This window comes from Juglans regia, chromosome 1, assembly GCF_001411555.2.
Source record: "Juglans regia cultivar Chandler chromosome 1, Walnut 2.0, whole genome shotgun sequence".
In the NCBI taxonomy this organism is placed as follows: Eukaryota; Viridiplantae; Streptophyta; class Magnoliopsida; order Fagales; family Juglandaceae; genus Juglans; species Juglans regia.
In genome coordinates this window covers 14,263,021-14,280,892 of record NC_049901.1, presented here as the reverse complement: position 1 = coordinate 14,280,892, position 17,872 = coordinate 14,263,021, and the positions used below count along the sequence as shown (strand labels likewise).

General features: G+C 32.8%; 2 protein-coding genes across 2 annotated transcripts; one reads left to right on the top strand and one right to left on the bottom strand.

Moving 5' to 3' along the window:
* The first annotated feature begins 2,802 nt into the window (after positions 1-2,802).
* On the top strand, positions 2,803-3,521 carry LOC109013286 (E3 ubiquitin-protein ligase RHA2B-like). The gene has a single exon (XM_018995324.2). The coding sequence runs from the start codon at positions 2,887-2,889 to the stop codon at positions 3,373-3,375; it is 489 nt and encodes a 162-aa protein (XP_018850869.1). The 5' UTR covers positions 2,803-2,886; the 3' UTR covers positions 3,376-3,521.
* An 8,201-nt stretch (positions 3,522-11,722) lies between these two features.
* LOC109013263 lies at positions 11,723-17,667 on the bottom strand. Its single transcript, XM_018995301.2, has 7 exons — positions 17,020-17,667; positions 16,079-16,164; positions 14,745-14,891; positions 14,530-14,638; positions 13,774-13,897; positions 12,713-12,983; positions 11,723-12,175 (listed from the first exon to the last, which is right to left on the bottom strand). The coding sequence occupies exons 1-7, from the start codon at positions 17,141-17,143 to the stop codon at positions 12,068-12,070; spliced, it is 969 nt and encodes a 322-aa protein (XP_018850846.1). The 5' UTR covers positions 17,144-17,667; the 3' UTR covers positions 11,723-12,067.
* Between the last annotated feature and the right edge of the window lie 205 nt (positions 17,668-17,872).

Below are 17,872 nucleotides of genomic sequence, written 5' to 3'. Positions count from 1 at the left end.
TAATGCTATTATGCCTCCTAATTTATACCACTGGTCATTTTGCCCTTGATGTGACAACATAATGTGGTGTCACATGGCTTATTAATAAAATTAAAATATATATATATATTCAAAACAAAATAGATCTCGAAAACACAAAAAGATATAGACTAAAATACTAGATTATTTCTATCTTTTTATGTTTATATTTTAATTTTTTTTAATAAGTCATGCGGTACCACATCAAAAGGCATAGTAATTGGTATAAAGTAGGGAGAGTAGTAGCATTTTCTTTTGTAACATATATGCATTCTTTTATGAAAAATGTTATCCACTATCAATTTTACAATCATCCTTACACCATCTCACGATGTGACATCTAATAATTGAAAAATATTCATTATCTTTTATTTATAAATTAATTATTTAATGTCACGTTATGAAAGATATTGAGAAGATGACGATAAAAATAATAATAAATAGAAACTCTCTGATCAAATACTTTGTCCCCTTTGTGAAACACAAGAGGAAACCCTCCACCATCTGTTTTTCAACTGCTGTTTTGCCAGAATTCTATGGAGGCAATCAACTTGGCCTATTGACATCTCAAAATTTAATTAGTTTCCCATCACAGTCTAGATAAACAACACCCTCAATCCCTCAAGATTTCTTTTGATTCCTGAAGAAGGGACCCAAAATTTCCAACTCTTTGCATCTTTAGCTATGGACAGCATTTGGTTCTTCAGAAACAAAGTCATCCACACAACTTTCAAACCGTCACCAACTCAGCTTATCTCGTCTGTAACCTCTCTTCTTTCGGACCACATCTCAGCTTGGGCTTAGAAGTTTGATCATCCCATAATCAAATCATATATTATCAAAGAAGGCTTTAATCTGCTTCAATTTGACGTGGCAATCAGAGGACAAGGATGCACCACAACATCCATTTGCAGATCAAGTGATGGTAGCCCCATCTTCGTTACCACAAGTTTCATTAGCAGCATCAATCCTAATGTGGGTGAGGCAACTGCAGCACTTGAAGGCATCCAAGAGGCACACCACAGTAATCTGAAAAAATTACAAATTGAAGGAGACTTTCAACAAGTGATTGATTTCAGTTCAGACAAAGACTCCAAATTTGATTAGGAAATTCAAGGTATCACATCGAACTCAAGATATCTGCTTCAATCATTTGAAGATTGAGTTGTAAGAAAAGTTGATCAATCACAAAATCGATGTGCGCATGAAATAGCGTAATGGGCTGCTTCCAATCATCAATATGGAAACTTGCCCCTCTCCACCATTCCACCAACACTGCTAAAATTTTATAGTGAAAAGGACCCTCCTGATTTGTAATATTTATATACTCAAACTATGTATTTCTTTCTCCAATTTTTTATAATGAAATAGCTAACTTGCCAAAAAGAAAAGAAAAAAATACAATAAATAAAAGGGCATTTTGCCTAATCTCCGGCTTACAGCAAAAATCTTTCATGCTCTTAAACCCATTCCATAATGAGGCCCAGGCCACAAAACCAATTCCTAAGTAAACTCTATAAATAATACACAACTTCCTTAACTTCTATGCACTATATATTTTTTAAATTTTTAGATTTTTTAACATTTTTTTGAGTTTATATTTTTTAAATTAATTCAATTCTTCTATTCATTATTTATATATTAAATATTTGATAAAATAAAAAAATTAAAAAAAATATAATGTGTAGAAATTACGTGAATAGTAAGAGATTGCATAGATTTTTTCTTTACTTATAGATGCCAGCTCGTGGAGCCCAGACATTTGCCGACCCAATTCTTCCAATTTTTCTTTTTATTTTTAATATTTTTTGCCCTATATATTTGTTAAATAAAACCATACATTGATGAAACTTCAAAACCCCCTTGAACTTGAATGCATACAAGATGTCTATACTTACTTGCACGTTCTACACTTCTATCGCTAGTAAGTATGGCATAAACCATTAAAAAACGAAAAATTATTTACATCAGCCTCAACACACTTAATGTATTGAGTTAAAAAAAATAAAATGAAACCATGGTGTGTGGAGAGTGTAGGCATATGTATAGCCGGCCTCTTAAAAAACAGTATGACATAAGAATATAAAGAAAATTTATATTTATAGTTATAGAGTATGCAAACATCACATATTTCTTTTAAAAATAGATTAAATATAAAATCTATATGAAAAAATTAATTTTTTAATAATGGACCCTATTCTTTTTTAAAAGAGTGCGATATTTGCACAACTCATGACTGTATTTAACATTACTTAAATATAAAAAATAGACCAAGTTCTTGTAGTATAAAATAAGCTTTCTTCCCTTGTTTAAAGTCGAGAAGAAAAAGAAGATAGATCTTTTATATATATATATATATATATATATATATATATGCGGCAATATGCCTAAAGCCTAGAAGCAAAGTTAGAACTCTAGCTAGTAAAATAACCTACATCTCACATTAAGCTGCACTAGCAAACTCAATCCTTTCCAGGCCAAAGCGCATCATTTTCATGAGCTATTAAAAAAAGGGAGAAAAGAACAAATAAATGGTAATGCCCTCAACCAAACACAAACTAATTCTATTCCTTGGATATGAATACCACCAACAAAAGAGATAAAAGGGAGTCGGCTATGCCGGCCCATCCCTCGGAATCTCGGATGCAGACAATCACTTGCACACTCATCTATTTGGTACGGAGTCACGGACTGGTTTCAAGTTGTCACAACTTCACATGAAACCCCAGTGCAAAACATCTATATACACGAAAAAGAAGCATAGACAACCTAGCCAGCCTGCCTCACATTGACATAGCTGTTATGCATAGGAACTAGTGTCACTGTATATTCTCTGAGCACCCCATTTCACTTTGTGCAGAAGCAGCCATGTCAGCTCTCTCTGAATTCCTCTACCACCTCAAAACCATTACCAAAGCCTACTTCAGTCTCCTGGTTCTTGAAGTTATAATTCTCATCACGTCAATCATGGGATTAACCCCCAAGTCCGATAAAAGCCTAATCACCTCCAACCAATACCTCAACCTCATCGAAGAAAATAATCCCACCACTCGTTACGCCAAGAGATTGAGGACGAATCAGCAGACTGAATGTGCTGTGTGTTTGTCAGAATTCAAGGAAGACGAGGAAATTAGGAAGCTGAAATGTAAGCACATTTTCCATAAGGATTGCCTGGATAGGTGGCTGCAACAGTACTGTTCCGCCACTTGCCCACTTTGCAGGAACAAAGTTTTACCGGATGATGTTGTTGCAAGTTATCACAGGATTCGAGACCGTGTGGATTATGATGAGAGTGATGAGGAAGTTATTTTAACGTTATCTGCATTACATCGCACTGGTTTTCCTGGATTTTTTTGAGTTCTCTCTTTGAAAGTGTTGAGGTCCTGAGTTTTATACATAGAAATTTCATATTTCTTCGGCTTAATGTTTGTCTAAGTGACTCTGGTGAAAGGATATTAAGATGAATTTCCCAACTCACCTCAATATAAATATGACTTCTGGCTCTTGTGAAACTTTCATACCGATTAAATGAAATTCATTCCCAAGTTTCGACAGATATCAGATGGGATCAGAACTTGGTAAAATTTCTGCAAACTGCAATGGGTTGTAATCAGGGTAAACACATATCAATTAAGTTCGGGAACATGGAAAATTTAAGGGGCCTTTTACCAATAATCATGATTGCAAAACTTGGTAAATGAAACTCCCCTGTTGATTTCTCTGTGGTTAAACTGATTTATTATAAAGATCTCATCATCAAAGTCAAAAGTAAGTGAATAATAAGCATTGAAAGGTCAAGTATCAAGAAGTAATCTGGAAACTCGTGTCATTAGGGAGGGGGAGGCATGCAGCAGCAGCAGAAGCCAAACACAGAACACAGAACTCGGTTTACTGAATGAATGATGCTTTTCAGTAACGGATAAGTTACATATCCATTGTATTAAAAGTATGAAACATTAATGTCATCAACAACAACCTAAAGCTCTGTAAATTGATTAAATGACACAATTTATGAAGGTCCCGATGGGTGAAAAGGGCAGTTGGAACCGTTTTCTCAGAAGATATTTTGTGAGTTGCTACCAACTACCACCTCCTGTAAGTTGGAGAATTAATGGAAGCATCTCTAACTTCACGAAAATAAATTCGTTATTTTATTTTTTTTTAATTTCTTTAGTTGTGTGAGAGACCAGTGGAGATTGGTTTTACTTTGCGAAAACAGTACTTTATAGGGAAGGCCTGTTCATAGTAGGAATAGGAATTATCATATAATTAACTAGTTAATTAGTTCAACATGGTATAATTTGCTTTATGTGCTTGAAATTTGCTTCCAAAAATTTAAAATATAAACACAAAGAATGTTATAAATCACTACTTGTCTTGAAAGTTTAAATGAAGAGCTAGATTTTATTATTTATACTATTTCTTAACAGATCGAAGTGACAACCAGTCTTCCCCATTACAAGTCTCCATCCCAAGAATGTTCCTCTGCTCGATCGAAGCACTTTTGCCTCTCATGAATTCAAAGAGTTCTGTATTTCTTGTTCGCATGATAAAGAGAGTAGACTGCCTATGTGATATGGCAAATCAGTAGAGTAATGTTATTCATTATCTCAACTTCCATCATCTTTTTATCATCCTATAATGTAGTATTAGGTGATTGGAAATTATTTATTATATTTCACTTGTAAACTTATCATTTAATGCCACATCATGAGATGATAAGAGAATGATGAGAGTTAGGATGATGAATAGAAAAAATCTATTCATAATTTCTCTGATATAAATGGAGAAGACAATGATGTATACTGATGATTTGCATAATTTCTTATATTTTATTACTTCTTAACTTTAAATTTTAGTCTAATTTTATTTATTTTTATTAATTTTAGACTTCATTATTGTTATTAAATTTTATTTCAGATTTTAAAAAAAAATAAGATTCAAATTTTATAACCCACTCGTCTAAAGATTCTCATATTTAAATGAAAATTTATTAGAATAGAAGAGACGTGAAGCAGCTAGAGAGATTGGGCCTTAGATGAATAGACACGTAAAATAAAGTTATTTTTAATCTTAATCTTAGCTCTTGGACGTGGAAAAGCAGCAGGAGGTTTGACTTGGTAAAAAGAATTCAATGTTTGACTTGGCTTTTGGCATTTGCATGCGTGGGACACGAGATTCAAAATGGCTAAGACGAATTGGATTGGCTGGGATTCAAAATTAATTTTGATTTTGGACGCATTCGGCAATTGCACTCGAGTAGTAGTTTTTTGAGGATTGCTCTTTCCGGTTTTGACGCACACACAAAAACAATTTGAATGGGCATTTTCAGAAAATAGAAAAGGTCGTCTGCAGAATGACGAGGGAGTAACGAAAAAAAAAAGAAGACAGAATCGAGATGCACAAACAAACGAAAAAGCGGGATTCTTTCTAGTTTTCGGTTTAGAAGACGCTGAGACTGTGAGCGGACTGCGAGAGCATTTTTTCAGTATTCATTTTCTTCAATTCTTTTTAAAAAAATTATGGTGAATTCGTTTATGTTAAATTTAATTTTTAACATGAACTAAATTTTTTTTATTCTAGAAAAATGATGTAATCTAGTTCCGAACTATGCTTATTTTTTTTATGTTAATTTGAAGTAATTCTCTTCTATATTTGTTTGATTTATTCTGAATTTATTACTTTTAATTAACTGGCCATTAATTAGATGATTTTAAATCTTGTGATTTACTGTCGAAAGAGAGAATTATAGGATAGATCTTGAATATTTCGGCATAGGTAATTATAGAGATCGAAAAACTTGTATGAACCTACGTAGTATTAAAATCATTGATCTTATTGCTTCCTTGCTTTATTAATTTGCATACTATTGTATAAAATGATGAACAAAAATAATTTTCAATTGATTATTGAAAGAGGCTTTTGGATGTTTGTGGAGATTTGCTAACAAACAGAGAGAATTAAATTCAATTGGTTAGATGAGTAAAGCATAGTGATGGATTATGTGAAATCGATTTCCTAGAAGTTTTATTTTTCATTGATTTGATCTTCGAACAATATTTTTCTTTTCCTTTGAGTATTCTCTTTGAATTAATTTTATTTTAATTTGTAATTACAAAAATATTAGTGACTTTTCTAAATAAAGTCAAGATTAGTATAATTTCAATATTTGTCAAAAGTAAGTTACTAATTCCTGATGACGATACTCTTCTCATCAATTTACTATAAAATTACGATATTGTGCACTTACAGTTTTGTACCGATCAAGTATGCTTTGTGAGAACTTTGCATAATTTGGTTGGGTTAGATGCATACTTGAATTTGATCGTAAAATGTTATTGGTGGAGCTTGAAAACGTTGATAAATGGAGGCCAGACTGATATCTTGATCTCTCAAAATTGTTTGTCATCCTTGAACTATAAAATTAGTTTCCTTCATGAACGTTTTTCTCAAATCCAACATGTACGTCTTTTCTAGCTTTTAAATTGGAGTGCAACAAAAGAAGTGGCTCTTTATTAAACATGCAACAGTCTCTTGAGGCATAAATTCAGGAGTGGTTTGAATTTAGAAATGAGTTAAGATGGTTTATAAATAGTAGAATAAAAATTGAATTATTTATTATATTTTATGTGAAAATTTGAAAAAATTGTTTTGAAATTTAAAAAAATTCAATTGTTTATTATATTTTATGTAGAAATTTAAAAAAATTATAATGATGAGTTGAAATTAATTTATGTGAGTTTTGAATGCAAACGAATCATATTAATGAAGCAAATAATAGTACATGAAGTCATTTTTTAAAGAGTGATGCTAGTGTATCGCTCAACTTTGACGGCAAGGCGTGCCTACTAGTATAAATCGATCTACATTTTTTTTCTTTTTCATATTTTTTTAAATATTTTAAAAAAAAATTAAAAAAAATACGCCAATACACTAAAAGTCAATTCATTAACCACTAATACAAAATGAGGAGGCAAACTTCTTGGACATACTAACATTTTCCTTTTTTAAAACAATTATTTATGGTCTATATATATATATATATATATGACCGTAATCAATCCGTCATCCTCATTCAAAACTTTTAAGATAGACGGTACTCCTAATTTTTTTTTTTCAAGATGGGATATTGGGTTTGATAAGATTTTAGTGGATATAAAGCGGTTCGCGTGGGTAGGGAAGACAGAGAAGTATCGTAAGCATGACATATTTGCTAGTGGCATGATTATTTGGTGTTATATAATATATTACATCCCCGATCTAATGAGACGTGTAATTATTATGGATTCTTTGATATAATTCGTAAAAGTTTTATATTGAAAAAATAGTTTGGCCTGAAGTATTGATCAAATTAATTGCTGCTCTCCTTAAGACCATAATTGAATCATTTTATATAAAGTGGTGAACTCACACATTGGCTACCTGAAAATGAACTTTATAAGTAATTAGCGCACTTTCCTCCGTTCATTACGTATGGTATTAAAATCATAATAAATGTAAAATTGGTGTAGTGCATGATGTGACTCTCGAAGACAGAGCGTAACGCTTTAGTCCTCCCCTATTAATGATTCAAGAAAAATGCTAATCACATGTGCTTCAACTAAAAAAAAGATTCAAACTTTTCTAGAACCACTTATAAAGCCTTAACTTTATCTTATACTTATAAAGAACTAATGTGAGACTTGACCCTCATGATCACATTTATAACCTACACTATGAGTGGCTAATTCATATTCCTAATGTGAGACTCATACGCTACAATAATAATGTCACAGAGTTTTATTACATAAGGGAAGAAAGTGTACGAAATTATATCATTGCACAAGCTAAGCATGCTTGAAAACTTGAATGTGACCATGCTTGCGGACCAAATAATAGGAGCCGTTTGAATAGTAAGATGAAATCATCTTATCTCATTTAATTTTAATTAATAATCTTAATTCGTTTCATTTCATTATCTTATTATCCAAACCATCCTAATCATATTCAATATGATGGATGTCATTTCACTACTCGTACATCTGCTAAAGAAGAAAATGACAGTCTAGGCCCAAGCTTCTTCGTTCTGTGGGCAGATACCGTATACAACGGGCCCAAACATCCAATCGGCCCATATTTATTCTGAGAATTAATAAAGCCGACTTTGTTTATTATTGCCAAAATTATTATTTGAGCATTTTTCAAATCTGTTACGCGAATTATAAAGAAATGCCTATTCCGATCAAATAAATCCAAAAAGCGAATTTAATTCATAGTTGTAGATCGATTCAACCTGCACCCACCCAAAATGCAAATCTTAGCCCCTGCCTTGCGAATTCTGGACCCCCTATTATTCCAATTCAGTCTGTTTTTTTAAATAATTTTCCGATCAACTTTCATTCTCGAAACACAAGATTATAAGCTCAACACATCATGAACAACGAACCCTTTTCGGGCTTCGATTATAATATAAAGATATACAGAAGCAAGGAAATTGGAATTCATGTACAGATGAGCTTCGAGAAAAAGACATTTTTTTTTTTTTGTAATAAAAAAAAAGGGGGGAAATTTAAGCAGAGAAGAAACCAGTAGAAGCAGCAAGACTAATCTGGGTTCTGGGCTCCCGAACCCAGTCAGGAAGCTCCAATTTCCCCAGTCCAGCAATCTTCATCTTGAGGCTCCGAGCCAAGACAGAAGCACAAGAAGACATGTCAATCTCAAACCCACTTTCAGCACCGCCAGCTTGCCTTGCATTCTTCACCCTCCTCTCATACTCCTCCGCCACCAACATAGCAATATCCGACATCTCCGACTCTTGATTTTTGAGACGCTTTTGGGTAAAACAAAAAAAACCTGAAGTCGGTTTGTACTTTCTAGTATCTCACTTCTTTGATTGAAACCTTGATGGAGAGGAACATCAACTGGGAGTCGTATTTAAAGGAGAAAGAAGAAAGAGTGAGTGGCAGGCTCACAGTTTTGGATAAGATTGAAGGCTCCTGCTGTTTTTTTTTTTAATATTATTTTGTTGCTGTAGTTGGTGGTTTTGGTACCTGAACGTGGTTTAGAGCTTCCTGGGTCCTGTGAACATGTCGTAGGCCGAACGTTGAAAAAAAAAATGCAATAAAATGGAAGGCGGTTTGCTAGCAAAAATTCATTATTTTAATTCTCATTATTCTTTTAATAAGACGTGGTTCTAAATAATTAAGTATTATTTATTATATTTTACTAATTATTTAATATTATATTATAAAATAATAAGATAATGATGAGAAAATAAATTATAAATAAATTTTTTATTTTATCAAAAAACTCCTAAACCCTTAAAATAATGAAAATCATTGGAAAATCGTTAACGAAACAAAAATAAATAAATATAAGTTTATTCTAAGCATATCTCATCAGGATTCTCTATTATTTATTCTGAGGAAACATTGCAGGTGTCTGCCCTTCGAATGTTCCTTCTCAATCATCATCCCCAATTTTTTTTGTGCTTCCCACCATGTATCCAGTCAGTTCAAGCTTTTAAACACAAGTTTTAGGTACGTAAATTTAGAGCTGATTTAAATTTAGAGATGAGATTATTTTAAAAATATATTATTAAAATATTAATTTTTAATAATAATATTATTTAAAAATTTAAAAAAATTATAATAATAAAATAAAATAAAATAAGATAAAATACTTTTTGAATTCAAACGAAGCCACGAAGTGTCGTGCAAGTTCTTTGCAAAATAAAAATAATACATTCTACCATAAAAATATTTTTTTTTTATGTTAGAGACTAATTTTTTTTAATGAAGAAAGACTTGCACCTAATACTTATTCAATCAACAATTTTATTTGTAAGTAATACCGATTCAACCTCGTAAATGTTTTAGGACGTGTCTTACATACGTCAGTGTTTAGGCACAAGGACATCATCAAGTGTTTTCTCTTTTATTACTCATATTAATTGGAATTTTTATTTCCAAATGATAATTATATTCAGAAGAGTATAATAAAAATATATATATATATATATAAATTTAAATCGATTTTGGATCATTACGATTTCTAGGAATCGGAACTCCGTACTGAAATCGATTCGGTCGGTCTTTTGTGTTTTTGATTTTTTCAGTACAGATGTTTGTTAATCTGTAGTTTCCCATAAAAAAAAAAAAAAAAAAAGAATAATCCAAAGTGGTTCAGGTTTGAATATATGATAATTTTATAATTAGATACATAATAATTTAGTTATTTTCAAACTAAATTAGTATAGTTTGGTCGGTGAGAAACCACCGAGAGGCAATTGTCAGTACCTTTCCGTTGTCAGTGGCCGCCCATCATCATATTTCAAGGGGCCACATGTTGTGTGCTCTTGGCCCCTTGGGTGCTACCACTTGGTATAAGGCGGTAGCTTTCTCGAAACCCACCAAGGACACACGTCAGCGTTTGAGAAATTATACAATTAAGGTTTCATTTATTTTTATAGACGAAGTAAAAATTAAAAATTAAATAAAATATTATTAAAATATTTTTTATTTAAAAATTTAAAAAAATAAAATTATTTATTTTATTTTATACGGAAAATGAAAAGTTATAAATAAGGTAAAAATAATTGTGAAAATAAATAAAATCCAAATTTGGCCCAGAGAATATTTTCTTCCGTTTTTTCTTCCTTAAAAGAAAGATCTAGAAAATGGGTCTTTTTTCATGAGTTTGCCAAACCCATTATTATCGAGGAAAAGCTATCCAAGCGAGAGAAATACTCTACCACAAAGAATATTGCATGACGGTAGCATTCGTATAACCTGCCGTTAGAGCATTCACAATAGCTCAGGTAAAATATATTTTTATGTAAAATATAAAAAAATTGATCAAAAGACCTATTTAATAGATTTTGTATTTTGATCTTTATTTTATATTTTACTATAGTAATTCTTTAGATATAGAAAATATTGTTCACAATTCTAAAATATTTTTAATTATTTTTTCTCTCCATAATTTCATTGGTAATTAGAAGAAATATTTTAAATTAATAAAAAATATTAAAAAAACGTCTATTTAAATGATATAAAGAAGAAATATATAAGCTGATGTATGACATATTGTAAAAATCAGTATGTAAAATAAAAAAGTAGATTTTGATTATGTATTTTAAAAGATATGATAAATGAACTATTGAGAATGCTCTTAATGGCTTATGTATAATATAAAAAATATAAATTATTTAAAGAATTGTTTATAAAATAAATTTAATCTGATTATGTAAAAGAACATGTAAAATACATGTAAAATACAAATTGCTACAGTAACTCGTTACATGTAACATCATCCTTCAAACAAGTTTTTTATTATTTATACTTCATTTACTCTCTCATTTTCTTTTACTTTTACGTTTCAATACAAATTCTTTTTATAGTTCATCATTTAAAACCTCTTTTATTTTTTTTTCTAAAAAATATATTAGAAATATTATTTATCCAATTTTTTCATATTTTGATTTTATTTTTAATTTTTATTTGACTTATATATTTTTATTTTGTGTGTATAGGACCTAATTACATTACATTGTATATAATAATATATTGCAAATAAAAAATATATATATGGATATTACAAATTTATTGGTAGAAATGAAATGTTTAAAAAAACTAAAAAAAATATTATTTAAATTATATAAAGAAAAAATATATAAACTGATGTATAATATATTATAAAAATTAATACGTAAAATAAAAAAAAATAAAAAAATTAATGATATATTTTAAAAGATAAGATAAAAGAACCATTGCAAATGCTCGTTCTTCTTGGTGGTAATTACATTTACCTGTTTTCTTACCCACACTGAAGGGAAAGTAATAGTAAATACTAATAGTAACAGTGAGAGTTTCAGAAACTTCTTCATCCACTAGTGGTTTTACACGAGACTGATTGAACAGAGCCTTTGAGACTTTCTCAATAACTGCTAAAAGCTTTTTGTCAGCCAAGACTCCAAGGCCCCAAAAGCAGGGACTGATTCACCGTATTACAGGGCCAGTCTATCTCTGCGTCATGTTATTCTTGCCAACATGAAATATAAGCTTTGATTTCATAAGAGACCAAGTGCTTTCAGCTGCTGAACATGCTCCGGCGGGAGGGGCGGGGGAGACCAATCAGATCCTGTCATCTCACCATCAATGTCCTCAACCACATATTCCTGGTAAAGAAAAGTAAACCAATTTCACATCCAGGACCGAATAATCTTGTAATGATTTGTGATTAGAATAGTTAAAAATATGAACATAAAAGTTGCATGACTATCTACAGAAACATATTTTGAAACTCGGAAGGCAATTCGGGGGGAAAAAAGACCTCAGATATAACCCTCTGCAGTCACTAAAGAAAGACGATCTCACAAAATGAATTGGTATGCTGCCAGGTCCAGAGAGGCAGAGATATCTGATATGCCTACCATGCTAAAGTTTAAGATGGATGTTCTTTCAAACACAGGTGTTCTAATGCCAACACCTCCAATACGATCCAAAAACTAAATCTCTATAAATAATCCAGTCCTAAAGGGTTGATTCTTCAACAAAACTATTACTCATTGATGAAATGGTGGTCGCTTTCTGTGCAGCTATGAATTGTGAAGCTAGCAGTTTGAGTTGTTGAGTAGTGCACCACCAAACCGTTTGAGTATATCATCATATAACAAAGGTAGAGAAAGAAACTGAATATAGGTCACTGTACTCACCTTTGTTAGCATCCTCTTCGCTAGTATGTGATAATGCCGCTGCCAAATTCGTTGCCCTACCATTGTGGCCACCAAAACACTGTAGAATATTCCAATCACAGTAAAAAGTCCCAGAAAAATCAAAACCATTACAAATAACAACGGTACCCCTGCTTCACCAGCACCTCCTAAGCAACCACATTCACTTATCATCCCAGCGCAACTTTCGGAGCATGTAGTGCAGTCAGTCCACATACAGAGAGTACCAGGTAAGTGACAGTCTGCACACAGTCTGCAACAGCATAATGGAAATATCATCACCACACTCATTATTATTGATATGAATTTTTCATATTTTACGTAGACAAGCACACCATATAGCTTATTATTAAACAAAAACCAAATGATTTTCTCATGTACAGATATTAATGTGTAATATTTTTGTATGGTTCAACCTAAAATAACTCCAGAACAAAACATTCACCAGATTTCCTGATGACTAATGCCAGATATATATTATAATACAAGAGGCAGCACAAAGGCAGATCAAAGGTGTCTCCAAAAATTGCAGCCTACTTGCGCTGAATGGCGAAGTCAACAAATGGTGATGCTAAGATATGATTGAGATGCATAAGCTAACATGCTAAGGATCATACGATTCATACCATAGCAGAGCTGCCACTGCATGAGCAGCAAGAATACATGTCCACATCAACAAAAATAGAAGGGCATTACTCACGGTGGAATTACAATGTGTGCAGGGAATATATCTCAGAATTGAAAACACCACTTTAGACAGGTGTGTGTTGGGGGAAACAATGGCATGCATATTTGCACTAGCAAGCAAGCGTCTCATGAAACCCATGAAGTACTAAAAGGATTCTGGCATTTAACTTGGTCCCATTGCTCTTACATATCACACAGGTATAATTGAAAGCACAGACAAATAATTAATAAAATAGAATATACTCAAAAGAATCAATTTGGTAGTAACGATAATGACAGCCACAACCAGACAGTAAGACTTGAACCATCAGAGCAATTGCACCAATGATTCAACAATATATGCAACAGAATCATACCCTGGATGACAGCAACAAAGACATAATTCTCGACAAGGCTGAGCCAAATCATTGCGAACCCTTCGATCATAGCAAGTTATAAAGCACCCAGACAGCCCAAGCAGTGCAAAAAACAATAGAGCACCTGTACTCATCAATGAACATATTAACAACACTAGAAACAGCAGTGATATCTGGTTCGTAAGGTGTAATGACAGTCGATACATATAGCTTTGAGTCATTAGTGTCTCCAACCATCAAAGACAAACTGTACTTAATTATCATCATCCATTTCCGAAGCTAAAATATGTCCAAAGATTATAGTCGTAAGGAATTTCACCAGTCATCAACTGCTGACAAATGCCAATTCCTGCACCACCACTCTGCTGCCCCCCGTCATTTTCTTATCAGAAAGACAAAGTTTGGGTATTGTACTGTCATAATTGGTTGTCATAAAATCGACCACCCTTTGGATATTTTTTTCTAGTTAAAACACTAAAAACTTTATTCAATACACAGGAAACTTAACACTCTGCATGAAAATCATCCCAATATGTTCCACAGGCACGTAACATTATATGTGTTGCTTAAAACCCTAAATAAATGTAAATGGCCCCACAACAATCTATGAAGAACGCAATATGCATATAATAGGTGACCCAAAACAAGAATCACACAAAAGAATTTACGAGGAAAATATGCTGACTAACACTGTCTACACCAAACATACTTCTGTAAGCATTTTAACAACTGGTAGTTGGGCTCTAAAAATTTTACCACAAATGTAATAGAAACTAAGCTCACTATCAAAACCCCAAGCAAGATGAAGCCAGAACTGCTGGTAACCATCTATCAAATATACCAAATACGTGAGTGAAGCAATCACCTGCAAAGAATAAACATAAAGACAAAGTAACAGAAATATCAATAACCAATTTATCAAAAACTAAAGAAGCAAGAACACAACTAAAAGTAGAGAAAAAATGGCGTACAAGCTGCACAGACAGAAATATAAATATTATATCTCTAGTCACAAAGAACCGAAACTTCAAGGTTCGCCATTTCCTATCAGCGGCAACATGAACTCTCAAATGGTAAGGGGCCTTGCAGGTTGTGCAATGAGAAAAAGCAAACCCTTCCTGCAGACGTTAACGTAAGATGTAGAGAAATTTAAAAAGAAAATGATAGAATACAAGAGGAATATCAGAATAAAGGTTACAGTAATTTGGGTTAACCAACAGATTTTGCAAACATCATCAAAAGCCTGCCTCCAATGTGATCATCTAAGTGTAGCAAGTGCATCCATTGTGAAATTTTCAATTCATGCATGTCAAAATATAATTTGTGTGTGTCTATGCACACGTCACTGGGATTGAGCTTGTCAACATAGTCGTTGAGGTCCACTTTAGTTAGTAACAAAGACTACCGAGAAAAGTTCAAATTATCAGTTTCTTAATATATTTCACAAGCACCCTGTCACATTTATTTTTTTTTATAAGTAAAAGATGTATATGTGGTAGCACCCTGTCACATTTGTATGCACCCCAATGACACGATCTGGTTCACAACTTTTCATCTCGCCTTAGTAATGGTGACTTTCTCAAATTTCACATAAAAATATAGTCATTCTTTCACGTACAATAAAACCCTAAATGTCTGCCACTGCAATTTTAAGGGGAAAACGCCTTCAAATCCAAAAACAACAGACATTGCATACTCAAGCTGTAAAAGAAATGGAGCAGATGCATAATTAAACGCTTCTAACTAGCAAAAAAAATTAAAAAAAAAAAAAAAAAGAATAAAAGAAACCACTTTTGCTTTGTGACTTTTCTTCTGTGTCGGTACCTTCAAGCATTTTATTTCTCTAATTTATAATGAGTATACTTATCCTTCAAAGTAAAATAAAAACCATGCATGTCTGCCAGTGCAATTTTACAAGGGCAAATGTGTCTAAAACAAACACTGCAAACTCAAACTATAAAAAAACTGAACAGATGAATACCCCTTTTCACAAGCTAAAATAAATAATAGAAGATGGATAAGAATAAAAACATCTAAGATCCATTTTGTTGAAAATGTTATTAAATAGACAAAAGCTCCAACTTAAGCACCAGACTATGAGCAATGCAGAATTACAAATAAATGCAATATTAGACAACTGACAGAGTACATACTATAAAACATCTTAGACTTTGATCAATGTAAAGTGATTGAATGGTGAAAGAGACTCAAAACTGGATTTCAGTAACTAAGTCAGATTACAAGTATGAGCCTCACATAACATGATCCAACATATTAGCTATGAAGATGGAGATGGCACCCATACCCTTACAGCTCGCCAATGATCCAAACATTCCCGGTGTACATATTTTGATGTCCCTTTGCACTTGCAAGGAGCTATAAAATCCCTACCTGAGTGGAGAGAGAGAGCACAAGCTGATAAGCCCAAATTGTTGAACTCAACTCTTAAATATACTTTTAGTGGTCAAGGAAAAATGGAAAAATAACAGCATTATTGGCCAATCACCCTACACAAAGGCTGCATTATTGATATGGAAACAGCAAAATCAGCCCAGTTCTTTCTTGTCACCGAATAACATAAATCAAGAAGGTTCATAGAGAACTAGCCGTATTGTTTTCTTGGTTATAACCTTTCTAGGTGATATTTTGTGCGAGTGCTGAGACATTAAGAGCAGGTAGTTGGTTGCCTTACGAGGAACCATAACCTTCCAACTCTCATATTATTAAGTTCCTAAACTTGCTGCACTCAATGGCTTCCAAATTTTCGTATTAATCATTGTCTTTGCCAGGTGAATGCAGTTGTTGCATTAGTTCACTTAATTTTACATTTTTGTAAGAATCTTACAAAACTGTAAAGCATGAGAATGCCAACTTCGACGCAGTTCCTCGAGCAAAACACGGTAAAATATTATCGCCGAGTAACAATTTGCAAAGGAGGTTGTATCAGATTGACACCTTTTCTCCCTCAATTCATTTTCATGTTAGAAACTCAGGAGAAAAATAATAATAAAGACAAAAATTTTAAAACTCGGTGTTACACGTGAGCCTTGTACAATTCATTAACTTAGTTGACCTAAATTTCTAAAACAAATTCTGAAAACCAATTCTACAGAAAGCATATAATTCAAACTTACACTAATTTACTTACATATAACTTAAATGTTACAGATATGCAACTGAACAGAGGAATTTCGAGCGAAAAATTTGTGACTTGTCGAAATAAAAGGAATTAAATGGGAAGATCACCATCAGTTTCGAGGCAAATTCTGCATTGAATTTGTTCGCCGGGGCCCGCCTCGAGGTCGATATCGCTGGGCTTGGCCATCGGCGGCGGAGACATGAGAGGCGAAGAGTCCGAGCGATCCGCCATTGAATTGCGAGATAGAGAGAGAGCTGTTGAGAAAATTCCGGAGAATGAGTCCAGAACTATGAATTCAAAAGAAGAACCCTAATTCCTGACTATCGCTTGCTCTCTATCACTCTGTGTGTTTGTGTGTCTTGGTCCCGGTCCGATAGGAAATTCAACAGCGGTGACTCGGGGAAACGAAGAAACAAAAGTCTCTCCAATGGTGATTGCTAGTGGCTAGTAAAAATTACAGAATTTTCGAGTTTGGATCGCAGCTTTTCCCCGTTTGACTACTGCGTCCCTTCACTCGAACTTTTTGGTCCCTCCTCGACGATTCTTTTCCCCTATAGACAGAGGATGCGAATTTTGTATTTCTGACAGGGGGATGAATGATGCATTGGCTGACATAAATTACAGATAATTGTTCAAACAGAGGATTTCAGTGAATTGAGAGCTCCTCTTCGTCTGAAAGTGAGTCATCGTGCTGACATTTTATGAGTTTGACATAATAAAATCTTTAGGGATTCATTCATGGAATCATGATTACTTTGAGTCGTTGTCAACTACCTCCGCAAGTGTTCAAGAAAAAAACGAAATTACCTCTGAAAAGAAAATAAAAACGAAACAGTCCTATTTATTAATTATTTAATATTGAGAGGAGGATGAAAGTTCCAATAAAAGGAAGGGAATTCCCTGTGTTCAAATGTCATTACGATACAAAATATTTTTAATTTCATAATTTCATTTTTTTTA

What these genes read in the sequence shown, in the direction of transcription:
- LOC109013286 (XM_018995324.2), top strand. Translation starts at nt 2,887, where the DNA reads ATGTCAGCTCTCTCTGAATTCCTCTACCACCTCAAAACCATTACCAAA.
- LOC109013263 (XM_018995301.2), bottom strand. Translation starts at nt 17,143, where the DNA reads ATGGCGGATCGCTCGGACTCTTCGCCTCTCATGTCTCCGCCGCCGATG. An exon ending in CTTTGTTGCTGTCATCCAGG is followed by an intron (nt 12,984 to 13,773) that starts GTATGATTCTGT and finishes ATGCTGTTGCAG; the next exon opens with ACTGTGTGCAGACTGTCACT. An exon ending in CGAAGAGGATGCTAACAAAG is followed by an intron (nt 12,176 to 12,712) that starts GTGAGTACAGTG and finishes TTTCTTTACCAG; the next exon opens with GAATATGTGGTTGAGGACAT.